Genomic DNA, 21564 nt, shown 5'->3' on the forward strand with positions numbered 1-21564 from the left:
AAGTCTTTAAGTATTTGCAAGAAAAACATAGATTACTGATACAGATCTCATAACACATTGCCCAGGGCATCCGACTGCTATTCTGGAGGCCTGACTTCTTCTAGGACAATTAATTACACTTCAAACACAAAATGCCTGTATGAGAGGGTAGGCAATTCAGTTCTAGAGTACATCCTGGCCAAAACAGAAACGTATCTACAGGAAAAACTTTATTCTAATTCCTGCTGTGCTAACTAACATGACCTTACATTTATTTTAAAGAAATCTAGGAGACTCTGCATATGAGTATTTTTTACTAGTACTGTGGCATCAGAAAACATGCTACTATTCATTCCAGAACTTTTTTATCACAAGACCTCTCCTGAATAATGCAAAGTAAATTGTTGCATTTAAAATCAGCTCCACGAATCATTCTTATTGCACAGAAGATATTCCAAAATCAATTTCATTTCAGTTTACCCAGCAAGCCTCCTTGTCCATGTTCTACACAAAACCCACAGTAACCTGCAGACCCTTGCTCCAAACTTCTTTTCATATACTCTCTTCCAAACCAAGATAAATTCACCCTCTTAAGTCATCTGCTTAGTGATAAACATCGCAAGCTACTCCAACACCTTCCTCCCTTCCATCCCCACCTTGTTTTAGCAAAACCAGCAGAATTTTGTGTCCTACTTAGTAGCTGGTGCTGATGACCACAAAAGATTCTGCAAATTAGAAAGCACTCTGATAGCTTCAGGGGACATATGAGTGTATTAAATCCTTCACTATTTCACATGCAATAGGGACATTTTTACCTGCAAGATGAAATAAGCTTGAAATAAAAAGGCCAGCTCCCTGATTTAAAAAAATCCCTCCAGCTGCTTTGAAGCAAAATGACCAATGCCTTTACCTGATTAGAATTGACAGAGATTGACTGAATCTTTCAGGGGATTAATGCGTTTGTCTTTCAAATCCCAAGACCCAGATTCTAATTCGATCACAAATAAAATGTCTGCTGCAATGGCACAGCCTGTAGTACAGTTCTGTTTTGGTAGGGTGGGAAAAGTTTTAGAACAAATACTTAGAGTTGCACTTTATAGCAAACATGAATCCAATGTAGAATAGGGCATCTGCTAACTTGTTCCTGATAGAAAATTACTGTCGTGTAAGGAAACAGTATGAAATGTTTATATACACAAGGTTTTCTGTCATTTAGTGTAAATATATTTTAAAGTTTCACCTTTCAAGGACAAGAAACACAATAACTTATTATGTATGCACGTATGTATATGTGTGTGTGTATATATATACATATATATATATATATGTAAAAATGATTAAAATTGCCCTGAGGTACCTACTTTTGCAGGATGGAAATATTTACATGGGGAAATTAACAAGAAATACACACATAAATCCTCTGATTCTTTCTTTCAAAGGAAGAACGAGAGCAGGACCAGTGAAAAGCACTGAATATCCTGCCCGATAATGTCCAAAGAGAACATAATTAACCTATACTGAAATATAGATGTCAAATGAAGATGTATTTCAATATGTAAGGTTGCAGTGATGGTTAGTACTAAAATCGCAAGGAACTTCTGTGAAACATAATGTAATTGTTTCAATACACAAACACTGCTGTTAAATGTGGTTTAGAATTTCCTTTTCAACAGAAAGGATTTTAGATGATTCAATTTCCTGCATACTACTTAGCCTATGATCAATTTTTTTTTCCTTTCCTCTAGAAGTTCAAATTTTAAAAATAAGCAAACAAATGTATAGCACAGTCATTCTGACATTCACCAAGAGAAATTCTGAAACAGGACAATGGTGACTATCTCTGCTTTTAATACTCGTTTTAGGGGAAAATATTACATTACTAAAATACATGATTTTTGAGATTCCCTGCATTCATGTTAGATTCAAAAATCAAAACTTGGATAGTCTTTATTTTTACTTTTACTATGCATTCCTTAGCTATAAGGTCACTACTCACTAATTTATCTGGAGAGACTTTTGAAGTTATTAATAGCTATTGATACTATTCTCAGCGCAAAGACACTTACAGTGCCAATCCAGCACATCCATCTGTCCGATTACATTTCCAAAGACACTGCAGAAATAATGGCAACTGTTTAAAAGTAGTTCTGTGAGAGTTCTCTGCAGATCACGCTGTTTACTTTAGAAGAAGTCCTCTCAAAGCCCAACCTCAAGCTTAAGAAAGATTTCCTTAAATGAGTGAAATTTTAAATTCCACAATATGAGGAAGGCAACCCAATATTAGTTAGTTGGAGCACTGTTCTATGAACTACAATATTTTAATTATCTAAGAATTTCCCATGTCTTGTTAGTTACAGTAGCACTGTAATTGAAGGCTCTTTCAAAATGAAAACCTGTATAAGAAAACATGAGAAACAAAACTTTACACACCTTAAAATGTTTACAAAGCTTTCACAGAAGATCGTTTTGCAGTACTTTATTGTCTCATTCTCCCCTTTTCTTTCTAGCTACAGATAATACTCTATACAGCATACTTCTCTTTCTCCATTTGTATTAAAAATACTGTTTCAGTCATGTAAATATTTACAAGTGAATACAAGGTTCACTGTGGCTACACAACCACTGCAGACTGGCTCAGTTGAAAGTAAACTTGAAAAAGCATCTACCTGATTAGACCCTAGGCTTTTAAACTGATGATGATGATGATGAACGTATCAGAACAATTTAGAAGTACATTTACTGTTACCAGTTTGTAGAGATTCCAAGAAAAAACCCTCAGTCTTTGACTAATATCTCAGAATGTACAAATGGAACAAAAACAGCTGAAGCTTAGCCTTTATAACAGTATGTGACTAACTATATGGGCTGCACTGCTTGAGACTGAAGACTGATAGAGAAGCACCACTGCAGAGTAAAAATTGAGAGGCCATATATTTTTGGATTGAACATCTATAGATGTTAAAAATTTCTATGCACTTATTTATTATGATTTTAATAGACCAGTTCATATGGCCCAAAATTAATTATTCTTTTAAACATCTTTAGTGTTTAAATTAACTTACCTGCTTTGATGTTGATTATTCATTGCACATATTGCACCCTAATCCTCAATTCACAGAATTATAGAATCATTAAGTTTGAAAAATACCTCCAGGATCATTGAGTCCAATCTTTGACTGAACACTGTGTCAACTAAACCATAGCACTAAGTGCCACATACAGTTTTTTCTTGAACACTTCAAGAGATGCTGACTCTACCACTTCCCTGGGCAGCCCTTTCCCATGTCTGACCACCCTTTCTGTGAAAAAATTCCTCCTGATGTCCAAAGTGACACTCCCCTGGCATAGTTTGAGGTCATTTCCTCTTGTCATGTTGCTAATTATCTCAGTGTATCAAGTTTATTTATGAGAAATCCTATGACAGTAGATTGAAGTTATCACATGAACTAAGATTACATGCCTATAGCCTCATCATTGTTTCAGTCAGAAAAATTCTCTATGTCCTCCGAGGCAGGATTGTGCAGACAGATTGCTACAGGAAAGCAAAACAACTGGGACACAAGAAATGTCCAGTTTAAGCTTCTTTCTTACCTATCACACTTGACAATGTCTGCAGTCTTCTGGCCCTATGGATATTTCTAAGGAGTCTGACAGGGTCAAAGATACCTGTGCCTAATTCAGGAAGAATCCAGCATCATTTACAAACAAAGGCCATGAAACTTCCCTTAACACATATATTAGCTAAGCAATCTTACTTAGAAGAATTTCCTGGTTTAGCTTATGTCTTTTCAGAGGTGGAAAGCCCAGTAGAACATATAGCAGCTTGCTGTAAAATGTTAACTAGACCCACTGCATAAATTTGCTCTCTAAATCCAAAGGAATTAGGATTAAACTTTAATTAGTTTATTATACTTTTCTCTGCTAAACTGAAGAGACCTTAAAAATCACATAGTTTCAACCACCACCATGGACAGGGACACCTTTCACCAGACTGGGTTGCTCAGAGTCCCATCCAACCTGGTCCTGAACACTTCCAGGGATGGGGCATCCACAACTTCCCTGAGCAACCTGTTCCAGTGCCTCATCACCCTCACATAAAGTCCTATGTGTGTTACTGGTAAAGCTAAGGATGACATGCACAGGATGGATAAAGGTTCCCAAAACCTGGAACAAAAAAGCATAACAGGTGACCTGGTTTAAGTAATTATTTTTTTAATACAGAACAGAACAATACAGAGAAAGCAAGTTTACTTTGATCTTGAATAATGAGTGGAAATAGCTGAGTTATGTCCTCAAGCTTTAACTAGTTAAGAACAAACTAACTTGTTTGGGTCAAGAACAAGAGACATCAAAATTTTATGGCAAAGCAAGCCATGAAACACAAAGCTAAGGTGCAAGAATAAGAATATTCAGCCTGAAGCACAATTAATAACGAAAGCACTTACTCTGAAAATCAAAACAACGAAGCCCACAGATTCTAAGTTTGCAAAGATGTATGAATCCCGCTGCACTCAGAAATGAGAGACACCAGTCCCAGCACCAAAAGGACTGCAAGACAAGACTAACAGGTATGACCTATAACCAGTTGTGGCTTTGTTTTGAATTTCAGGGCTTTGTAATCGACCACTTAGTCTTCCTTAAAGCTATATACTAAAACATAAAATCAAAATGCCACACAGCTAAGAACAATATCTCCTGCAGCTAATGAACATCTGTGTAATATGCATGTTTCATAAACTTCCATAAAGTAACAGGAATGCCTTGCTGTTAAAAGGCCAGATGTATTTTATCTACCCTTCCCATTATTCTAACTAGCATTCTAGTCATCTCAGGACTCCCATCATTCAATCATTAATACCATATTTTCTTTGCACCTGTATATAGCAATTACAGAACCTACTTGTTTCAAGACAAGAATAATAATGGAATTATTATGAAGTTCAAGAGACACAGCTATTTAACATCGAGTCTGAGGATTTTCAAGTCTAAAGAGATTACTTTGCTCAAATTATATTTATCTCTTCCATTGATTATGACTACTTGTGGGGACAATGCAAATGCTCTGTTTCAGGGAATAATAAAAATATAATCCTCATTGAAGCTTACGTAAGATTTGGAAGATAGAAGAATGCTTCATGCCTTGAGGGCTTCTGTTTGTCAAATCTTACTTTTCCAAACATCACAAATGCAAGATGCATTCCCAGTGCAGTAATACCTGTATGCCTTTTCTTAAACATTGTATGTTACAGAATAAACAGAAGAAAACAAAAAAAATCCCCAATCCAGGCACAAGATGCAGTTTTATAAACTAGTTGCAGACTTCATGATCCTGTCCATGTCTATGTAGTTCTAAAGCAATAAAAGTACTGCATAAAACTTTCCTTCTACAGTGATTTCCTTACTGAAACTTTTACTCACTCTTCTCTGGTTTCTGCCAAAACTATTTCTCAGACCTCAAACTGGAGACGTCATTACTGCACAGAAAAGCGTTGAGTTTTGGTCCTATGAGAACAGTTGTAGGGGTATCAATAAGCAGCAACACAAACACAGGATTTATGCATATTCAATGTTGCAATAGCAGATTAGGCTATTGGTCCATCTAGGATTTTATAATGCTGAAGGGGATGACCATAGAATATGATTATCTTCTCCATAAACAGATATTTTTATTAGATTTCCTCAGTTTAAATCTAATCCTTGAAAAATGTGAAGGATTATTAACAACAGTTTAATAATAACTCTGCAAGGCCTTATCCACTGTAGAGACATGTGTTACATACTCAGCATACACGAGACAGTAAATTGAGCACTGATACACGTCTTGCTGATGTGCTAACACAGTGGAAGGATAGTGATGCTTAACTCCACTGCAAACATAAACAACTTACATTGCTGCTCTTGTAACACAGAATAATTTAGGGCTGCAGATGAATATTTAGACACTTGTAGATGCAGTTTCGAGCATGTATGTAAACCAGCAGCGGCAAGTGAAATCTACCTCAAAATAGAAGAAAGCTACTGGAGAAAATTTGCAATAAGTTGCACAGAAATGTCTCTGATAAACTACCTGTTTTTTCTGTTTGCATCACCACAAGAATGCTCATCACTTTGGTTTTACAGAAGGATGAATGAAGAGGGAATTTTGTTTTGATTAAAAACTACAAAAGGAGTTATTGAAATGCATTAGCTCTTCAAAGTTCAGAGGTAGAAGTATTTCTTACAGTTGTGGGATACATTAGGTCTTCTGTGAGCCTAACACAAATACATCAGTCAAAGCCTCCGAAGAAAAACAACTCTCTAAACATTTAGAACTTAATTCCTCAACATGCCTTTAACATCTTTGTTAATGACAAATTAGGGGTGAAGAAACCAACAGCATAAAAAGAGACTAATTTTGAAATGTTGATTTTCAAAACATGAACTGAATGCCAAAATGTTTTTAACCCAAAGATGGTGAAAAGAATGATCAGTGTCTGAATCTTTCGCTAAGTATACAGTAGCAAAATCATCAGTTTGGCAGCTACATAATGTCCATGCCCCAACAACTGCCACAACTAAGTCTCCTCACTTCCACGGTAACACATGGTCCCTAAATCTAAGCTTCTCTAATGGTTTCTGAAATAAAGTTTCACTCTTGATCGAAAATTCATGGATCACCAATACAGAGATTAGACAGTATAGAAGAAAATCAGACCTAAATATCAAAGTGGTACTCTGTGTGTGAGAACTTCTATTGTGCACATCTGTTCTCGGCAAACCACTAAATATTAAATGCAAACAAAAAATATGGTTATGAAGTCTCCTATTTAAAGCTGAGCTACTCAATTTAACAGCTGTATTTCCTACTTCCTTTTTTTTCTTTAGAGTATCTTAAAGACAATGTGTTACAATGATACTCTAAGAATAGAAGGGCATAAAATATTGGCTAGAGAGATAAGATTTCCTGGCTTAATAGAAAAAGTAAAAGATATGGTTGATGAATTCCCTTCTTCCAGCAACATTCTGTGAGCATTCAGAAAGAAATAAAACAACCTCTCATATTGGTTATAATTGGGAGAGGGAAACAAGGAGATGTCTATAAGCAGATAAAAAAACCCGAAACACCATGGTCAAACATGTAAACTAAGCATAACATATACAAGAGCTGGAGGAAGACACTTTAAGATACAGCCGAAAGAGATAAAAACAATAGGAAGATGTGACAGAAACAAACCAAACAGTCAAGAGTTCATGATTATGTTGAAAGAGAGGAGTACATGTGGGAGGGGGATGGATGAAATGAAATAGGAATGCAGTGGTTTGACCCTGGCTGGGGACCAGGTACCCACCGAAGCCACTCAATCACTCCCCTCCTCAGCTGAACAGGGGAGAGAAAACAGAAGAAAGGGCTCATGAGTTGAGATAAGGACACAGAGAGATCACAGATTACTGTCATGGTCAAAACAGACTTGACTTGCGGTAATTAGCTGAATTTATTACCAATCAAAATCTGAGTAGTATAATGAGAAGTAAAATAAATCTCACAAACAACTTTCCCCAACCCCTCTGCTCCTTCCTGATTCTCTGCCTCTTCCCTGCCAGTTGCACAGAGACACAGGGAATGGGGGTTACAGTCAGTTCATCAAATGTTGTTTCTAATGCTGCTTCCTCCTCAGAAGGAGGAGTCCTTCCCCTGCTCCAGCATGGGGTCGCTCCTACAGGAAACAGTTCTTCACAAACTTCTCCAGCCTGAGTCCTTCCCACAGATTGCAGGTCTTCACAAACTGATCCAGTGTGGGTCCCTTCCAAAGGGTGCAGTCCTTCAGGAGCAGGCTGCTCTCTAAGGGTCTGCAACTGCAAGTCCTGCCAGTAACCTGTCCAGCATGGGCTTCCCACAGGGCCACAGCCTTCTTAAGGCATCCACTTGCTCTGGCATGAGACTCCTCCACAGGCTGCAGGTGGATCTCTGCTGCCCTGTGGACCTCCATGGGCTGCAGGAGCACAGACTGCCTCATGATGGTTTTTCCCATGGGCTGCAGGGGAAGCTCTGCTCTGGCACCTGAAGTACCTCCTCCCCCTCCTTCACTGACCTCAGTGTCTGCAGAGTGGTTTGTCTCACATATTCTCACTCCTTTCTTCTCTGGCTGTAATTACTTCCGCGCCATTTTTTTTTCTCTTCTTAAATACGTTACAGAATCACGGAACAGACTGAGTTGGAAGGGACCTTAAAGATCATCTAGTTCTAACCCCCCTGCCATGGACGGGGCCATCTTACACTAGACTAGGCTGCTCAGAGCCCCACTCAACCTGGCCTTGAACACTCCCAAGGATGGGGCATTCACAGCTTCTCTGGACAATCTGTTCCAGTGCCTCACCACACTCACAGTAAAGAATTTTTTCCTAACATCTAATCTAAACCTATTCTCTTTCAGTTTGAAGCCATTCCCCCTTATCCTGTCACTACATGCTCTTGTAAAAAGTTTCTCTCCATCTTTCTTGTAGTCTCCTTTCAGATACTGGAAGGACACAATTAGGTCACCCCAAAGCCTTCTCTTTTCCAGGCTGAACAATCCCAATTCACTTAGCCTTTCCTCATAGGAGAGGCGCTCCATGCCTCTAATCAACTTGATGGCAAAACTGCAAGCCAAACTGAGGTAGCTTATTCCCCCTCACCTTTCATGAGAGAAAGATAAACTAGCTCATGCTTATCTTGAGATCCAAGCACACACAGAGGGTGTTAATACAAACCATGCCACACTCAAATCATCCAGGTTTGCCTTCCAGCTACTTATTGCTTAGTCTACAATCTAGGGTGTAGTACTCAAAATCCCAACAGAGCTGACACTTAGATCTCTGCAAGCCTGAATTTCAGAGCTGCCTTCATTTGCCACAAGACCTTGAAGTTCAGATGCTCAGAAGCACTTGAGTCTTGACAACATTGAGTATGCTTGTACCCACTTGTCACCTAAATGAGACCTGGTAACTATATACTCAGCATCGACATCCTCCTAAAAAAAAATCTCAGTCAGACAGTCCCACTCAAAGAGTTCCTTATGAAATACAATGGTAGCTAAAATTTAGTTTCCAAATACAGCTTGAGAAAGCAAAGCCCTGTCATATATTTACTAGTCAGAGAAGTCCTACCTCATGGATCAGATATGTCCTTTAAATCACAATGTGCCAACTTCTCCAGGCACACTCCAGTCATACCAACAATCTTTAAAAGCCAAAGGTCTCATTCTTTTAATGGCCAATTCTTTTTAGATAAATAAACTCTCATGTAGCTCCAGTTTTTCAGGCCATTCAGGCATTCATTCAACCCCACTTGCCTTACCTCAAAAAACTCTTCAGTACACACAACAGCCTTTTCTCTTCCCTTCATCTTGCATCCTAGCCAATTCTTCCTCTCAAAGTTGTCTCCATATACACTTAGAGCCTTTTCATTCATTCACCTTTTATCTAAGTGCTCTCTTAATCCATGTGAATCAAGTAACTCCAAAAACCTGTCTGGACTGGCAAAGGAAAAAGTGGAGTTTTGCCTCACCCATTCCTCATGGCTCCTGATCTACAAGACCTTAAAAGGAACTACATCCTATGCTTCCTACACCTTCCTCTACTAATTGTCTTTATGCAGCCTTTGACAATCTTCCCTGGTTGCACAGGACAGTACAGCACAGCTGCCTTGAATACAACCTCTTTTGGTCTGCCATAGCTATAACCATAGCCCTGCTACATGTCTCATCACACTGAGCACAGAATAAATACAGTGACTACTACAATCAACTTCTAGTCAAGTTACTCCAACTAGAGAAGCTACCTTACAAGCAAGAGTTCTGACACTATTCTTGATCAATTTACGCAACTAGTGGAATTTGCTTCATGCCACAGCTGTTTCAACTGCTCAAGGATTTTTCACCTCTGGTTGTAGTATGTGGCTCCAGGACCACATATCGATTTGCACCTCACTAATGGCATGCAGCCTCAGCTAAGAAACATGATTTACTGAGAACTCCACAACAGCAATTTACCGTGTGCCACAATTTTAAGCTTCTAGTTATTTGGCCTTCTGCAATAGGTACTAAGGTCATGCAATCAGTTTGGTTAAATTCTGCATAAAGCTGTTTTCCCATCTTTTTCCATGGATTCTCCTTTAGGAGTATTTATAATATCTGATTTCCTTCAAAGATTTCAAGACACACTACCTACACAGCCTTAAAATGAATTTCCGAAAATTATGTTCTTGTGATTTTGTCTACACGTTTCCTTTTGCTTTTGGATTGTGTTGATGAGTGTTCAAACGGAATTATGTATCACATTCCTGCTGGTGCTCTTTGAAGGCTTTTTTCTGTTTAGTGTCTTTGCTCAAGCTGAGCAGGTGGTCCCCACAATTTCTCCTTCGTTTTAGGAAAGAGAAGTTTTCCACTCACAACTCAGCTCCTCATCCACAATGTTAACTTCGCTTCATGCTACTCCCTCATAATCGAGTTCCTGAAGCCTGGTGATCCAAAATCTCTAAGCAGACGTTTCCATTTCAGTAATGTACTTTTCTGAATGATGTTTTCATTTCCAAAGATGCTTGGTATCTGTTTAGTTCTGATTATGTCTTTCAAGTGCTGTAATATGATAAAATCTCCTGGTGATGAAATGTGGGTGGTATTTCCCTCAAACACCCAGCAAATTGTCTTCAATACCAACAGCTGTTTTTTCGTCACTAATAAATAATTTTTTCATCACCTCCCTCCACTGACAAGCAATTAAATGTGAAACAAACCAAATAAACTGGGATGCTCCTATTGCTCAGTTTGGTTGAAAGCAGACTCATATGATCTAGTCTTTAACATTCTTTACTTCTGTAATCAATTTCTCTGAGGGCTGGTTATGCCACAGGTTTTTTTCTTTGTGTTTATGCCACAAGGCAGCCAAGCCCATTTACACGGCTTCTCCAGTTTTTGGTGTGTTCCTGTCTAATCCTTGTGTTTTACCCTGTCACAGTCACAGATGGAAAAAACTGTTCCCTTGAGAAATTTTTCCCAAGAAAATTGTATCTGCAAGACAAGTATCAAAAATCACCAAGTCACCATTCCAAATCACCAAGTCTAATGCTCAGCCATCCATCCAAAAGCTTAGGAATACATTCTGCTTTGTTTCTGTGAAATAGGCTTCTTGTACCTTCATCTCACCATTCTCTCTCCCCCCATCATCACTTTCTGAGGAACTTTCACTGGGATTCTACTTGCCTCCAGCTTTGGCACAAATCCTCAAATACAAGGGACTACTTTCACTCAGAGTGTTCTGCTAACCACCCCAATGAGCCTTCCTCAAGCATAAACATTCAGGATCCTTTGGCCATAGTTGGTTTCTCCATGGGGAAATGAATGAGGGAAGAAGAAACAAGTTTTGTTCCAGTTCTGTTCCCTGGACTGAAAAAGAAAATGTACCTGAACTTCTTGGGCATTCTTAAAGATCTTCCTGGCAAAAGTTTTTATGGCAATCTGTATTCCCATGAAAGCTGTTCCACTGATTCACTCTTCAGGCAAGCAGCTGTAAATTTCACATGTTTTCCGTCCTCGCTGTCTTATGCTCCTGACCCAACTGATAAAAACTACAACTGATATTGTTCCTGAACAAGATGCTACATAGAAGACTACCCTACCACTAAAGTGAAAGTTTGCATCTTTCTCCTGTCTCCTTTCCTACTGACGGAAAAAGTCTGTAATCTTATTAACTGCAACAGCTGTAAATAGTTGCTGTTCCAAAGTAGTCCCAGCTGGCCCGGGATGGCCCTGCCTCCTTAAACTCTGAGCTCCAAGAACAATCATTCTCACCCAAAGTCAGTAAAGCCTTCTGCTCTTTAGCTCAATACATTCAAATTAACTAGTTCCTCTAAATAAATCTTTTTGTACAGCGTTTCACAAATCTCCTTTTCAAGCCACAGTCTCCTATTCCCCCTTCCCAACTGTCAGTGGTCTCTTCACCCAAGTTTTGAAATTTCCACATTCTTCTTTCCTGGATTGTGTCCTGAGTTATTATCTTAATAGTTCCCCTGGACACAGTCTGGAACCTCCCTGAAAATCACTTGCTCAGTCATCTAATCATATCCTAAATCCTTCCTGGCAGATCTCACCTCAACCAGCTACTCGAGCTGAGAGAAAGAAGGAAGCCCTGCCCTAGCTATTACATGGAACCAGTCCCATGCCCTTACAGAAATAAGGGCATGGAATTCCTAGATCATCCTTCCTGATAGTAACTATTCTTCCGACCACCTTTTTTTTTTTCCTTCTGATGACTACCAAGACCATGTTTTTGACCTTTGTATCTCTCCTTGAAGTTTATGGCTTCCTAAATTATATCCTTCAGCCTCCTAGGTGAATATACAGCTACAATAGATTTTTAGACATAGTCAAGTAAGGAGAGAAAAAAAATAATTTTTCAACAAATGAACAAGTAAAAACATTAATGTAAGGCTGAAAATGTACTTGATAATATATATGGGGAAAATGGCACAGAACACTAATATTATTCCCAAATGCAAGATCTAAAAAAAACCTCCAAAAAACCAAAACCACAAACAAACCAGCTTTAGACAGCATGCTTAATGCTGAAAAAAAACCTGTGACATCATTCAAACAAAATCCAGTTAGGTTCATCATAAAGAACCCTTTCAGGGTTCTTTTTAGTCTCAGAAAAGGTCAGTTGCTTTTAAATAGTACAGAGCAGGGGAGGAAAAAGATCAAATCCTTAATGTGCAAAAATAAAGCAGCACAAAACTCAGTGGGACATTCTGGCACAGTTCTACACAAGTCTCATCACAGGAGTCTGAGGCAGCAGGAGAAAACACCTGCTGGCAGGACAATCCTGCTGAATACTAAGAACAGGGCTAAAGACAGATGGGTGTCCAATAAAAAATGGAAGTGGGAACTGGAGAGAATAAGTGTAGGAGTCGTAGTGGGAATAAAATTTCTTCACATTTTGTTGTGTAATTTTGCTGTGTAGTAGTGTTTCAGTATGATTTATTGTGTAATGCTATTGCATAGCATCATTCGTTGAGCAACTTTGCTGCGTGGTATAGTCTTTTATTTAATGATATTGAACATTAGGCAATGGTCTTGCATGCCATAATTTAAGTTTTCTGTTGAGCAATATCACTGTCATAGCTCTTGACACAAAGGTGAATTGCATGAATTCACATAACAGTGCTGAATTCATGATTTGAACATATCATAAAATGGTTTGGGTTGGAAAGATCCTTAAATATCAGCTAGTTCCAACCACCCTGACAGCGGGCAGAGACACCTTCCATTAGACTTTCAAAGCCCCATCCAACCGGTCTTGAACACTTCCAGGGATGATACATCCACAACTTCTCTGGGCAACCTGTTCCAGCACCTCATCACCCTCACAGTAAAGAATTCCTAATATCTAATCTAAACCTGCCCTCTTCCAGTTTGAATCCATTACCCCTTGTCCTATCACTACATGGCCTTGTAAAAGCTCCCTATCCACCTCTCCTGTCACCTGTCTTTAGGTACTGGAAGGATGCTATATATTCACTCAGACATGGCAAATGGAGACAATTATTTTTGTCTGAACAAAGACACATGCAGAAAAGCAGCAAATTGAGTGGAACGTAATGTGTTAAGAAATTATTTCACTGAAAAGCTACACAGCATTGCCTCATGAATGACATTTTCTTATCCAGAGCTACCTTGTGACTACAATGTGAGACATTACATGTTTTGCCTATCCATATCTGACCGTAATCCCTTCAGGACCTTGGTTTATGTACTACTGGGTATAAAGCACTGTAGTATGTTTTTCTGCTCTGTCCAAAACTAGCCTTGCAGGAACCTGCTGAAATTCAGAATTTGAACAAGAAACGCTCCACCTCCTACACAAAATAGGACTGATTATTTCATTACAATGGAATCCTGTGTTAACAGCAACACTACCGAACTTAGAGCAAAAATTTAAAATTCTGCACTAGAAAATTAATAAGACTTAAGCATATTTTAGTTGCCATCAAAATGTAGTCACCCTACTACTACTTAACATTCTGCAAAGAGGAGAAGAAATGAAAGTTTGCTCTATATGTAGTATCACTGTCAGTTACATTATTGTTACATTCTTTACATTTACTTGCTTTTCCATCCCCCTCCTTTTTTTTTTAGTTTTTCTCTCATCATTTTTGCTTACAACGAACATGGTCTGTGTACAGACTTAACATGTTTGAAGTTCAGGAAACATATCAGAAGTTGAAGTATTTTTTCCAAAGAAATCAAGTAATCCATAAGGATATCAACTTTGTACTCACATCTATTTTTATATCCATCTGAAAATGCTACTGATTGGCTAGAACAGCATCTCTTTCACACATTACCTGGCAGTCTACAAACAATGGTATGTTGCAAGAGGCAGAGAAAGAGAGCAAACACTGGTAAATTACAATGCAGTGCTGCTGCAAGCATTTTTATTTGCTCTCGTATTCTGGCAGTTGTTAAATACAGAAAAGAAGAATACGCGTGTAGGCTTAATTTTTAAAATATGGCAAAACACCTACATTATGGGAAGGCAAATTGTGGAAAAAAGTGAGCTCCTTCCATCTATAACATAAAATTAATTTATTATCTGACAGATGGCAGAAAGGAGGGGGTTGGAAAAGCAAAGAGTGCTGATGCAGTGAGCTCCCCGTCTGTAATGAAGGCCCCACATTTCCACTCATCACACTGCCATAAAACACGTCCATAGTTGCATTCACTCTGGTTTCGCTCTATGTGTTTTTAGGTTTAAATCAAAATAGCCTAGACCTCATCACTGTGTGGACAACTAAAAAAATGAGGAAAACATCCAGAGAAGTGATCCTTCTGTCAACTGCCCATGCCTACTCACAATATGAGCTATGAAAGCTGCAACTCCTTTCATTTGACCAACGAGACAGAGCCATTCACGCTGACCAATAACACCTCCAGAGCTACTAGTCATTGCAGCAAATTACCACCTCGTTTACTGTTCCAACACTGAAAGCTGCTTTTTCACATTTCTCCATATTCCAAGACATTCTCTCTTCCTTCAGCATCTTCCACATTGCAGTCGTGGAGTGCAATTACAGAAATGGAGCATATTAAAAATGAAAAACGGCAAAACTGAACCAAACACACTTAATATAAAACAAAAAGCTTCAGCATTGACGGTAATAATCGTTTCCTCATTTCGTTTGCTTAACTCCACGCGATGCCGGCACGGGGCTTCTGCCGGCACGGCACCTGCCGCAGAACCCGGAGGCCGTCTGAGCTCCGGCACGAAGTACCGGAGGGCCTCGCTTACCTCCGACATCAGATTCCCGTATGACCCCCCCAAGGCATACCGCGGCGAGAGGGAACCAGAGGAGCCACGGCTCTGGGAAGCGGATTTCGCTCCGTCCAGCCCACGGGTGCCCGAGGGACACCCTCACCTTGCCACGACGCGATGCCCCGCGCACCCCGGGCCCTTACCGGGGATTACGGCGGATAAACAAACGAAGCACCCAAGCTCACCCAGGAGGGCGAGGAGGAGAGGCGGGTGCGGGGGGTCCCGGGGAGCCGGAGCGCCCTCCGCGTCTCCCCGGAGACGGAGCCATTTTGAGCCGCTGCGCATCAGTGGCAGCGGGCGGGGGGCGCCGGGCACGGCGATGGCGGGGCCGGGGCCGCCCTGGCGCGTTACCTCGGATGCTCCAGGTCCAGCGGTAGAACTCGAGGGTGTCGTTCACCACGCTGGACACGAGGCCCATGGCGCTGGGGGGCTCGGCGGCGGCGGCACCCATGATGAGCAGCAGCAGCAGCGGCGGAGCCGGCAGACCTGTCTCGGCGCGTGCGTCCGTACCTCTGCGCCGGGGCTGCTGCTGCTGCTGCCCCTTCTACAGCCGGGGATGTGATTTAAATCTCTATCTCTCGGTATCTTCCCTCCAGACTCCGCCTCGCTCCCGTCACCGGCTCCCGTGCCCCGCGGGCAGGGCGGAGGGCGCGGAGGCGGGGGGCGGCGGCGGCTCCGCAGCTCGGTGCGCAGCGCCCGGCGCGGTGCGGAGCCGAGCGCAGGGAGCCGAGCGGCGGCGTCACGTGGCCGCCGTCCCGCTGCCCGCCGGCGGCGCCCGCGGGGTGCGCGGCCGCACGGCCCCGCACGGCCCGGCCGCGCAGGCGCCTCGGCGCGAGCAGGTGCGGGCGGCGCGGGGACCCCGCTCCTCCCTCACCGAGCGTGCGGGGCGGCGAAGGGGAGCTTCTTGACTTAACTGGGCTTTTTATTTTCAAATAGGATTTGGTTTGGTTATTTTTTCACCAGACGGGGAAAAAAAAAAAAAAAAAATTCAGACAGTTCTTACTGCCTTTCTTCCTGTTCGCTTTGTAGCAGTTTGGATTTTCCTTCTCTCTTCCCCCCCTCACTCGCTCCTGACGGACATGCCGAGGCACCGGCGCTCGCCACGCTCGCGTTACATCCATTCGTGCGCACCGAAGTATCGGCTCTTCTGCTTCTGCAAGGAGCCTCCGCTAGAGTCCCTTCTCCTCCCAGCACGGATAACACCAGCAACGGCAACGGGACCTCGCTACCTCCCTGCCCCACCGGCTGGTGGCACTTCCCTGACCAGCCTCCTCCAGGCGCCATCCACGCTCTCCCCTCATCTGCTACACCAAGACCTGTATGTTCGCTCCATGGTGCAGAGAGGTTTTCCCTGCCCAGAGCGTTCCTGGGTGCTACAGCAGAAGGAGCATCCATTCGGCACCCTGCGTTTCAGCCCCAACGAACCCCCTTCCTGGTGTGAGGGCACCAGCTGCTGCTCACACCCTTTGCTTCTTATCTCCTCCTGCCAGCTTGTCTCTCACCCTCCCTCTCCACACTCTGCATAGTGTGGATGGCTGCATGACACCCCCGGGATCGGTTTGCCCACTGAGGGGCAGGAGGGGACCTGCTCCACCCGAGTTGTGAGCTTTCCTCACAGCAGATAGCAGATCAGATGGTATTTACCTCTCCCTTCTCCAGTGCACCAGCACCTTTGTCACTTGTCACTTGGTCTTGTTGAGCACAGCTCACACTCCTCCTCCTGGGTGAGTCACCATCTGCTTAGCTCCTGGACTGCCCTGGCTGCTGCGATCCCAGCCCTATGGACAGGAGAGGCACACTGGCCATCACTAGGTACTCCACAGAGCTGCTGCACCAAAACCAGGTGTTTGGGAGCAGGAATCACCTCCACCGGGAAAAGAAGAGGAGCTATGTCAACCCCTGGATGGAGAGGGAAGTCCAGCTTATCCCAATGCCGCCTGAAAGTTGGAGCAAAGCAAGGCTATCTCACAGGGATGTATGGACAACTACTAGTTCTCTCACGTGAGAAGCGTCATTTAAAACTCTTCATGAATTACGCTGACTTGAATTACGCTTTATTTTGATGGCACTGATCATGGCAGAAGGTCTGGTGAGAGTTCTGAAACGGATCTGTCACTGGGTAGGGCATCCTGCTTCCCAAGTTGCGGGCAGACAGTGTAGTGTTAGCTGTGGTTCCCGTGCCTCCTTTAGGAGAAACCACTGCAGTGTATTGTTGGACATTTAGAATCTTAATTGTGGTTAGTATTGTCTGAAACACAGGGAAACCAGAAGACTGAGTCATAATCCTCAAATTGGTGTATGGCCATTTGCTTGAAACGGAATGGGCTACTGAATGAATCAACATGACAAAGGATTGCACTTCACTGCCTTTGTTGGGCAAGATGCGGTCTAAAGAGAGTGCCACCAACACAAGGAGTGAAGATCCAGTCTACCTACCAAAGAACAAAAAAGGAACAAGACATATTATCAATATTAATATATATTCCTGTTTATAGTTAATAGCCTAGATATGCTAACTTCTGTATTAAAATGTTTACTTATTTATTCTGTGGAAGACTTTTTTGCACAATTGACACCAATAATTATTGTGTATAAAATGTTTATACAATCCAATTTACTGTTTCATCTATTTCAGATTAAATAACTTTCCTTGATTGCAACTAAATCCTTTATACTGGCTGTATGATTGTACATAGATAATTTTACAGAGCAAATAAGCCTTGAGAAGAGTCGCAACTGAGCTGGAGAGGTTGGACAATGGGGAGAAGATGAACAATCTAACCAGAGTAACTTCCTTTGTGCTTTGAGATTGCCTGTAAAAAATGTGCTGAAATCTATGACAAACTATTTTCATTAGTTTAACTTTCAACCTGCAAGTATATGGACATGCTTTTAAGATTAGGTCTGTGTCTGGGGGCTTCCAAACACATTCCAGCTACTTTCCTACATTTGTGCACCCAGCAAGATGTGGTGGATCTAAAAATGCTGAGACCATGTCTTCTACTTAAAGAGACCAGAAGGAGAAAGGCATCCAAAGGCATAGTATCAAAGCATTCTCCAAGAATGGAGCATGGTAGTCAGAAAAAGATGATTTTTCAATATGTTAATTAGTGTTGTCATCTTCTACCTGGTAATCTACATGTTTCTAAAACCTGGACATCTCAGATGGGCAAATTTCTTCTAGGAAAAGGCAGACCTGTGGCAGCTGACCCCAGAGGAATGCACACATGTATTCCCAACTGCGCTCTGTCCCTTTGGCCAGCTCTCCAGGGTGTTTGTGCTGGCAGCAGGTAAGTCTGTGTGCTTCAGGAAGGGTGCAGAAGGTAACAGGAAGTTGTGGGACAACCTGCCTCAAGGAAGGTCTCCTCACAGTTCCCATTCCACATACAAACTGTTTGTATTTCTTCCAGATCTTTTGGTAAAAAAAACCCAATTATATCTCATTTCAGAATTGTTTCAAGCCATATTCTGCTTCTTCATGAAACAAATGAATAGTGATAGAAATTTTTCAAATTCCGGATGACCAGCGCCTTCAGTAATGCTTATAAAAACACACATATTCATTAATTTCAGTGAATCATACTCTATCATAATGTTTGATGAATCAGCAGATGCTTCTGCACTAGTTGAAAGTATTCCCACTCAGGTTTCGCTTCAGGTTAGCAGTGAAATTGCTGTAAGGGGAAAAATGTAAGACAGGTGTGTTTGGTAATATTTATGAAGAGTAGTAGGAAGAAAGCAGGCAGAACTTTGTATGTTGCCACCAGTGATCCCTCCAGACAGCTCACCAAAAGACAAAAACAGCCGTAAAAGAACTCTGCCTTGCTACAAAGAGAATCACCACAATCAGCAACGTTTCTGGTGGGAAAGCATAACGGTGCTTGAATCAAAGCATTTGACAGATCTAAATGTTACACCATGTGGTAAGGGACAACCTATTCACTTACCAGTAAGGAAGGCATATAAAGTATTATATGTGTTAAGCACAACCAAATTTAAATGTTCAAAATACCTTAACTTTAGAAATGTGTTTTGATTAACTGTTGAACTATCATATTTTTTCATTTGTTTCCATCAATGTCTCAAGAAGGAAAACTATGAAATAAAATAGCACCTTCATTTGCAGTGCATGGGATTTTCTTGCACAGCCTGTCCAGTTGATATGCTCCTTGCATTAAAGCTTTCGAGCTGATATGCCTTATAAAGACTGCTAGCTGAGCCAAAAAAAGCTTATCTGATCTTTGAATCAACAAGTACAGGCTCAAGTGTATTCATATGCAATAGCACAACTGCTATCTGCTTCAATACAGAGGCTGATTTAAGGCAGCTTTATACTATACAAGTTTAAAAGACACTTTTTTAATACAACCATAATTTTTAAAAATAATAACATTAAAACCAACGAAGTGTCTTTCAGCATTAATTAATTTTTTTTGTTTATTACGTAACATATTGTTAACTCCATAATTTGAGGTGGGGTAACTCAGGCACACACGGATTACACAGCTTTTGCACAGGGAGTCTTCCGTAGGAGCTAAAAAAGATCCTACTATTTGTCTTCTAACCTGTCTGCTAGATTCCATCTGCCGTTTTGTACACTTAGCTACATCAAAATACTTTTTTTCCAAACCAAATATATTGGAATGATGCATCAGAAAGTATCCAGAGCTGTTAATTCTCAGTGCAGGCTTTGGCCAAAACTTACCTTTGATGTAAGTTCCCACTAGCTTCCACCTCACTTGCATCTGTCAGCATCAGCACTGAATTGGATTTCTCGTCTGTGTCAACTTCATGTTTTGAAAATCAGCCATTTTTGCTGTGGCTCTGTCTGAAATATCGGAATTAAAGTGTGGTTAATATCCTGGTTTAAATGCTCAAGGGCCAGATCCAACATTCCAAGTGGCAAAGTGAATGCACCTTTTGTTTCCACAGGACTCACTATACATATTAACATTTCTTCTTCATCTTTCTGCATGCAAATTTGGTCCCAAGTAGAAGACCAGGGAAGTGGTGGGCAGCTTTCTCCCAAGCCATGTCAGGCTTTACTCCCAAGCTAATTAACTGTGGTTTGACTCCGGATCATTATGTTTACAGGTTTTAAACTGTAGAACTAAGCCCATTTACTGCAATCTGGACAAAGACTTGAAGCACTGGCCTGCAGTGGCTGGGCTACATCCATCTTAAACTACTGCTGTTCAGTACTGGTCCAGAGGAGGAGCCATTATTTCAGTGTTTCCCAGCCCCAATCTGAGAGATAAATTTATAATTAGTTCCTCTGTGGGAGTTGTCACTAACCAAGAAGCTAATGTGCATATACAGTGTATGAGATGTGTTGTACACTCACATGTTCATAGCTTCACCCATGTTTCAGCTTCCTTTTAAAAAGGAGTGTTTCACAGACATGAGGATTATAAAAACCTGTATGTATACCATCTCATTCTGCCTTACTGATACTTTTCTTACACTGTTTCTCATACTTTTACACAGCTGAGATTTTTATCTGCAGTGATATCTGTCACAGCATCTATCATTTGCGAGGTGTGGCAAGCACGCTTTTGCAATGAGGGCTTCATATGTGTACATGCTGGAGAACGACGATGCTAAACTACGGGCTGATGTTTTGAGGGCACTGTGTTGAAATGACAGCAACATGTATAGTCAGATCTGCAGCACGTCGCTAACTACCAAATCGTCTTTTCCACAGGTGTGTGTCACTGCTACTGCACCCACTTCACTGGGTGTGTCAGCCTCCTGAAGGCGTGTAGCTGTTTGTAGGGATGATCTTGCACCTTTGCTTCTGCGCTAGTAATGGCCTGAAATGTAGGGCATAGTCCCCTACAGAAGCCGCTTATAGCAATATAGTTAGGTGGAAGGGCGTTGATTGAGCAAGTTGAGTGCTATTATGCTGTCCCTGGCTGTAACTGTGTGAGTATGGGTGGTAACAATGGTGCTGGCCATCCCCTTTATCTGTATGGTGTGTGGAGGATGAAATTGTGGTAAAGGAGTTACATAAAGGCTGCGTCAGCCTCTCGGCCTCTGAACTGGTGCGACCTGGTGCACGCTCCACCTTTCACTCTGCCAGGGGGGTATTCTGTAGATCTGTACACTCTTGATGGACAACCTGAGTGCCAATCCTCATTATAGGCTTGTGTTGACTTATCCTCGGAAGATCATGTGGAAGTATTTGCCACAGGGTTAAACATTTTATAAACAGTAAGTTAGCCATATAGCCCTACTGAGATAAGCTGGCAGTATTACCTT

The 21564-nt window shown here is 41.4% G+C and overlaps 1 protein-coding gene across 2 annotated transcripts in view; it reads right to left on the bottom strand.

Annotated features, from left to right (window-relative positions):
* ELOVL4 (ELOVL fatty acid elongase 4) overlaps window positions 1-16128 on the bottom strand; it is a 36875-nt gene extending 20747 nt beyond the window's left edge. The window contains exon 1 of one of the 2 annotated variants that reach the window (XM_051778063.1): window positions 15655-16128. In XM_051778063.1, coding sequence (XP_051634023.1) covers window positions 15655-15754 — 100 coding nt within the window. In that variant the 5' untranslated portion in view covers window positions 15755-16128. The other variant, XM_051778061.1, reaches the window with a different exon arrangement.
* Window positions 16129-21564: the final 5436 nt, after the last annotated feature.

The sequence above is a fragment of the Manacus candei genome, unplaced genomic scaffold (genome assembly GCF_025592945.1).
Source record: "Manacus candei isolate 608988 ecotype Guabito, Panama unplaced genomic scaffold, ASM2559294v1 h1tg000011l, whole genome shotgun sequence".
NCBI lineage: Eukaryota > Metazoa > Chordata > Aves > Passeriformes > Pipridae > Manacus > Manacus candei.